The sequence below is a fragment of the Meleagris gallopavo genome, chromosome 17 (genome assembly GCF_905368555.1).
Source record: "Meleagris gallopavo chromosome 17, MGAL_WU_HG_1.1, whole genome shotgun sequence".
NCBI lineage: Eukaryota > Metazoa > Chordata > Aves > Galliformes > Phasianidae > Meleagris > Meleagris gallopavo.
In genome coordinates this window covers 3,821,351-3,828,167 of record NC_139420.1, presented here as the reverse complement: position 1 = coordinate 3,828,167, position 6,817 = coordinate 3,821,351, and the positions used below count along the sequence as shown (strand labels likewise).

Sequence of the window (6,817 nt, the reverse complement as noted above, 5' to 3'; positions counted from 1 at the left end):
GTAGGGTAAAGGTGTCACAGGTGGAGGCTGCAGCACAGAAAATTGATTTGAATGTTGTCTTCTGTGTTAGCTCAGGCTGAGAATTACCTTTAAATGGAACCGTGTGTCTTCATTAACTGCACGTACCCGACCCTGGCTTCCATTAGAGCCCTCATTTCATTTTCCCCTTGGTTTTTCTCCAGCGATAAGGACAGTGAAATTAAAACGTGATTTATTTTGCTACTTTGCTTCTCAGTTGGAAAAGTGAGAGCTGGGGTTGTTGTCATGCAATGGTCATCGTGGAGAACAGCCACGAATATGTGCTGTATACATCCTGCCTGTGTCACAGTGCCATGTGTGGGGCAGAGCTCCTTATCAGATCTGTATGTGGTCACGCTGTGTCATTAGTGGAGGTGGAGAGCGCTGACTGATGTCAGTGCCACAAGCAATGGGACTGAAGAGGATGTACGTTGGTTGCCACGAGATTAGGGCACTGAAATATATTTTTATTCCACCATCACATGTGCTGGAGTAAAGGTATTAAAGTATATTAAAGTGTCTCCAGCACTGGAAATTACGGCTGCAATTCTGACCAGTACCAAGTGGGAAAGCTGCATCCATGGGTGGATTGATTGACATGGTGTAGTTGCACCCAGTGTGTAGGTATGAGTTAAAATTTTTGGAGCAGCGTTGGTAATTGAGCAAGTGATGCTTGTAAAAGTAAATGCTTTCATTTAATGATGGGCCTTTGTAAATAACATATGCTGTAGAAATGACTCAGTAAATATATTCGCTCTCTTAGCTGGTTATACATCACGTCAAAGGACAATGAGGAAAACACAACCAGCAGCTTTACAGAGATCTCTTAGTGAACTACTGTAACTTAACCCATTCTGTAATTTAAACCACTGCCTTTCAGCTTTACTCCGCTTAGTGTAGCATATAATAATGCTTGTGATAACATATTCTAGAGAGTCCAGCAGTATTTACTGGATACTACGACACACTGTGTTATTGTGTGCTTCAGTATATGCAGCTATGGCATTCTAGGCCCTTGGTAATTCACCTTAGAGAATGAGGTGAGATTTTATATTAGACCACAAACACCTACCAGTGATTAGCAGTGTTTGAAAACATGATGTAAAATGTTACCTCAGTCTTCAGGTATTGAGAAATAGGTACTTTCACTGCAATTTTTCTGAGCATTGCTCCATCCTGCTTTAGGCTGTAGAACTAAGAAATGACCGTGTTTTGTATTACATGAGCCATTTTAGAACAGTGGAACAGAGCTGCGAGAACAAGGAATGATGTTCTTGTTTGGCACAGGTTCTGCTAACTTTTCTTGATTCATTACAGCTGTATGAGCTACCTTGTGGAGGTGGAGTCTGGGAGTCAGAGTGTGCTGGTAATGGATATATTATATATAATGTCAAGAGAGGAAAGGCAGCTGCCCAAGGTTGAAGCAGTCTCTGTGATGTGCTGCAGGTTTCTGGACATGCTGACAACAAGGCAGCAAGGAGTTTTAAAGCAGAGATGGCTGGTGCTTGGGTGGTAGGTGCTTTCAGATGCCCAAATGTGCATTGTGTAGGCCACTTACATCGAAACAAACTTCAAGGCTAGAATGCTGAGTGGGTTGACAAAAAATCCTTTAAATTTCCATGAAGTCAGAAATGCTTTCTAAAGCAGTGGTGAAAACATCTTGATCTTGCCTATCCTTAAATTAGCATTTATGCTATTTTCAGCAATTATGCAAGACTTGGTGCTCTTAACTTCTAAGTAGAAACTATTTTTTTTTTTTTTTTTTTAAGTCTGCATGAGGATGAAGATGGTCTGAACAGGATGTTGTGCTGAATAATTTCCAAATGAGCCTCAGTGTGTGTAGACACACTCTACTGCATAGCTCTGCAGCTTGAAGATGTGTTAGCAAAACCCGAGCCTCCTCACCAAAATGCTTACAATTTGCCAGAGTACACTCCAAGAAGTAGTACATCTTTTTCCCTTCTAAAACCTCTCAATTCCTGAATAGCTGTCGTTCTCAGATATCCACAGAAAGTATATCAAGAACTATTATTTTTTAAAATTAGGAAGTTTAGGAACTTATCTCTGTAAGTGGTGTATTTTTCTCTCCTTACCTGACAGGGAGACTTGAAGAGTAGTTGAAAGCAAAATAAAAAGGCACTGTGGTTTGCAGACCGCTTTTCTCTCCTACAGCCTTGGGTAACATGCATCAGTGTGGCCCTGTGGTAAATTACACCAGGTTATAAACATACAAGCAAAAAAGTGAGCTTCCTCTTAGATCAAGCCTTCTTTCTATCTACGTCACGGTGACAAACACCCTGTATGTGCTGTCAGTGTATTTACAAAGTACAGAATCCAGTCTGAAGCCAGGGGTATTTGCACTCTGCCCTCTGGCCTTTATCATCTCTAAAGAGGATCCCATAGTGTTACTGCCTGCTACCCCACCTGGATGCTCACTTTGTTTCTGGTTCTGGGGCTTGTCTTGAGTGCTTGCTTGGGATGTGGTTTTCCTTGTCCTGAGCTCTTTCTTTGCCCCTTTCCTGGAGGTATTTGAGGCCAGGTTGATTGGAGTCTGATTTAGTGCCCAGCTGAGCAGCACAGCCCACAGTGGGGGGTTGCAACGGGGCAGTCTTTGAGGTTCCTTCCAGCCCAAACCATCCCAGGGTTCCCTGAAGGCAAAGGTGATTTGAGGGCTGGAGTGCTTCTCTGAAGAAAAGCTGAGAAAGTTGGGGTTATTTAAGCAGGAGAAGGCCTTACAGTCACCTTCTGGTATTTAAAGGATGCCCACAGGAAAGAAGGGGAGAGATTCTGTTGGGGTGACAAGACAAGGGTTAAATTTTGAATTAAAAACGGTGGGTTTAAGGGAGAAATTTTTCGCTCAGAAGGTAGCGAGGCTGCGGATGCCCTGTCCCTGGTAGGCGCTCACGGCCAGGCTGGTTGGACTGCCTGCTGTAGCCGAGGCTGTGATTCTCCTTGGCTTTTGCCCTTCCCGATAATCAGCGTGCTCTTTGACCTCGGAGGCCCTGCAGACAGAGCCTGCTGCTATTGGGGCAGCTCGGCCGGCTCCCGCTGGGCTCCGCGCCGGGCGGGGCCGTTGCAGGTGTGCGCCCCGTGGATTCCGCGAGGCCGCTCCCGTGCCGGCGGCAGGTGAGGAGGCTCGCGGGCAGGCATCGACCGCGGCACGGCCCCTCGCTGCGGCGGGAGGAAGGAAATACAGCTATGAGGCTGCTCCTACTGGCGTGCCTCCGAACGCACACCGGCAACGCGACCACGGCGGCCAGGATACAGTAAGTGCAGCTCGGCGCGAGGGAGGAGAACGCGGTCCCCGTTCTCAGTAGCGAGCCGGCCGCCATTCGCTGCCCGCTGCGGAGCACGGCGGCGGCGTGGCTCACCTCAGCCGCGCTAATGGCTGCGGCCCCGCCGAGCTGCCGCACATCGGAGATAGCGGGCGCCGCGAGGGCTGGCTGGAGGGGAGAGCCCCCCGCCAAATAGATAAATGAATAAAGAAATAAGGCTGCGTTCAGCACGGCGCTGGTCACGCTGTAGGGGTAACCCGAGCGTGCCCTCAGCGTTCTGCCGCTGTTCGGTCAGTGGTGGTGGGTTTCCTACGGGTTGCTGGTTTGGAAGTGTCCACCATCAGCTGCAAGGTCAGTGTGAGGTGCAGCAGCAACTGTGGAGTCTGAAACAAGAGAAGAGCCCGTGCAGCCATCCTAGTGCAGCTGGCTCCTCTCAGGGCCTAAAATACACTAATAACTTGACGTTCTTCATCAGGTTAGATATTAGGCATAAATTCTTCTTAGAAAGAGCAGTCAGCACTGGTATGAGCTGCACAAGGAGGTGGTGGGATCACTGTCCCTGGAGGTGGTCCATAACCGTGCAGACGTGGCACTGATGGATGTGTCTGTGGGCATGGCTGGGCTGGGTGAGCAGAGCGTCTTTTCCTACCTCAGTGATTCAGTGATTCACTTTAATCTTATCTTTTCCTCTCACCGGATAAAACAAAGCTGGTTATTCTTGGGGAAGTCTATGCTCGTTCTTCCTCTTTAAGGTTATTTCTTCTACCTTTACAAATCATGTATTTGTTTACTTTTGCTTTCCACTTTGCATTTAGACTGTGGAGTGGTTCAGAGGTAAACCAGTGGAAAGCTGGATCTGCCTTATCTCTAGTTAAACTGAGCATAAGTAAGCAAGTCAAACAAAAACAAATTATTCCAAATTTTCTTCTCAGTAAACTGAGATTGAATATGACCACATCAATATGTTGCACCAAGACACAGTGGCTTAGTAAGCTGCCTTTGTCAGAGTGGCAGTAACCAGCGATTTTGGTTAGTCATCCCAGCTGTGTGTGACTCCTGCTGTAACCAGCAATTTTGGTTAGTCATCCCCAGCTGTGTGTGACTCCTGTGTGGCCTGAGCTAACATGCAAGAAAGTGTAGTTTTGCTGAGATAGAACAGCTCAGCTGGCAGATGGTTTAACGTATTACCATGTTAGTGCAATCGTTTGCAGCTATGTAAGCACATCTGTAGTATCTGTGCAGAGTACCCCAACTTGCTTTAGTATCCTAGTGCTCACTGTCATGCCTTGCACAAAATGGATGCCGCTTTCTCATAAACCTTCAGGCAGAAAGTTAAGTTGTGAAGGAAAGGCTAATTTAATTCATTTTCAAAATGAAGATGGATTAAAGATTTCTAACAGAAGTAGTCTTTGAGAACCAGTAGTTTATGTCATGTTCAGTTGCTATCTTATCACTTGACATAAATTTTGTTTATAGTAGTAATATAAAGGAGCCCATTTAAGAAAAGAAATCTAATTGGGATAAGGAGTAAGGAGTACAGCTATCAATTAAATTGTCCTGACTAAAAGGCTGCTAAGTGACAGCTACCAGCAGAATCATATAGTCACGAAGATTGGAAAAGACCTCTGAGATCATCCAGTACCAACATTTAGTACAACATCTAAACCAATAAAACCATCTTACACAGATACTTTTACTTAACATGGGTTTTATTAAGACTTTGTGCCTTTTAAAAATATCGTGTGTGGCCAAATGCTTGGGCGTGTTGCTTCTCTCTCTGATTTGCCATACTTGAAGTTAGGTTCATATGGGGAACCTTTGTGTATTAATGTGTACGCTGCAGAAAATGTATATTCAGATTAATATTTAGCTTTGGTTGTGTCTGTATGCATGCTTCTGAATTTATTTGTTCTTCCATCTTCCTTTTTTTTTTTCTTCTTTCATATTGAGCTGTGCCCAACTTTCAGTTGAGTATACATGAAACAATGATGTTGCCTCCGGGTTGGACACTTGCCAGCATAGATTAATTTTATGGCTTTAATATCACTGGGGATACTATGTTTATGTTATTACAGCTATTTTCATAAATAATATATTCATTTCCTGAGTTTAAAGTAGCTGGTGACAAAGATACCGGAATCTAATTTGGCCAGAAGTCAGTTCACTAAAACAAGTGCTATGATAGAGGTGCTGTGAGCTTTATTTGTATTGGTCTGCATAATTTTTAATCACTTTGAAAAATCTGAGCAATGAGTAGAGAATAAAAGGCAAAGCAAAAGCCATTGGTTGGGCTGCTGTTCTTCTGCCCTGGCAGCACTATGTCCATGAATGTTTCCCGTGGCTGGACCCATTTATAAGGCAGGATTAAACCCTGCAGAGTTATTTTGGCCTTCCAGAGGATTTCAGGGCTGAAGCAGTATCAGTCCCATTTTTATTTCTGTTCTTACTTACAGTAAATTTTATTCATGCTTCTTTCCAGCCAGCATAAATTGTCTGCATTGTTTAAAGGAGAAGCTTGAGTGAGAAGTAAAATAAAGAATATTTTACTTTAACAGCATTAAAAACAAAAACAAAAACAAACAAAAAAAACAGTACAACAACAACAAAAGAGTACAATTTACAAAGGAAACTGAAAAGACCAAGTGGGGTTTCAAGTCTTGTAATTCGACCAGTTTCAGTGGCAATTGTGAGTATTTGACTGTAGCCAAGTTTCAGAAAGTCACTCTGCTGACTTAATAAGCTTTGGATCACGCTGTATAGATTTAACAATAGTTCATGCGTAGCTGCTTTACAGAGTAGGCAGCCTAGGGAAAGTGGTAATTAATATTTTTGGATGATTCCTATTTTGTGCTGTGAGTAATTCCATTCAAGTATCAGAAAATTAGAACATAAATGTTCCTGAGAAGGAGATGGAAGAAAAGAAAACAGGTTTGAAAACCGCAGTATTTTGTGAGCAAGCCCATTTCTAACTCTCCTGTACCTCAGCTCCAGCCATGCTGTGTTTGGAGCTGCAGAAGAGTTTCTGAGACCCTGAACCGAAGTTACAAAGCAGGGTTAGAAGGCTTTCTGAGCCAGGATAAGAAGTGAGAAATAGTGGTCAATACTGTAGGAAAGAAAAAAATGAGATGTTGTAAAGCATCACCTGATATTTTGTGGGGGTGGTAGAAAAAACTGTTTCTCTATAGAAGGTTTTAACAAAGTGAAAAATGCGTCAGATCATCGAGATGGCAACTTTCAGCAATGTCCCTCTGCATACTGTATAGATCCAGAGCACTTACACATGTATGTGTCAGTTAAATGTCTCTTGATTTCCAAGGAGAGTAAAAAAATATAAAAATATCCAGGGGACTTCTCTTAATACAAAAATTGGTGAGGCTAGGGAATATTTAAGTGGTGTTTAGATGTAAATAAATATCACAGGGTAAGATGTGACTATTACAATCTGCTCTAAGAAATTATCTTCCAAGCTTACTGTGTGTCTGAGACGTTCCCAGATGGGTTACCTTCTAGCAAAACACCCAAGG

At 43.6% G+C, this 6,817-nt stretch overlaps 1 protein-coding gene across 2 annotated transcripts in view; it reads left to right on the top strand.

Moving 5' to 3' along the window:
* The first annotated feature begins 1,585 nt into the window (after positions 1–1,585).
* GLT1D1 (glycosyltransferase 1 domain containing 1) overlaps positions 1,586–6,817 on the top strand; it is a 43,339-nt gene continuing 38,107 nt past the window's right edge. The window contains exon 1 of one of the 2 annotated variants that reach the window (XM_085238848.1): positions 1,586–3,284. In XM_085238848.1, the coding sequence (XP_085094974.1) occupies positions 3,217–3,284 (68 nt within the window). In that variant the 5' untranslated portion in view covers positions 1,586–3,216. The remainder of the gene's footprint in view (positions 3,285–6,817) is intronic. The other variant, XM_085238847.1, reaches the window with a different exon arrangement.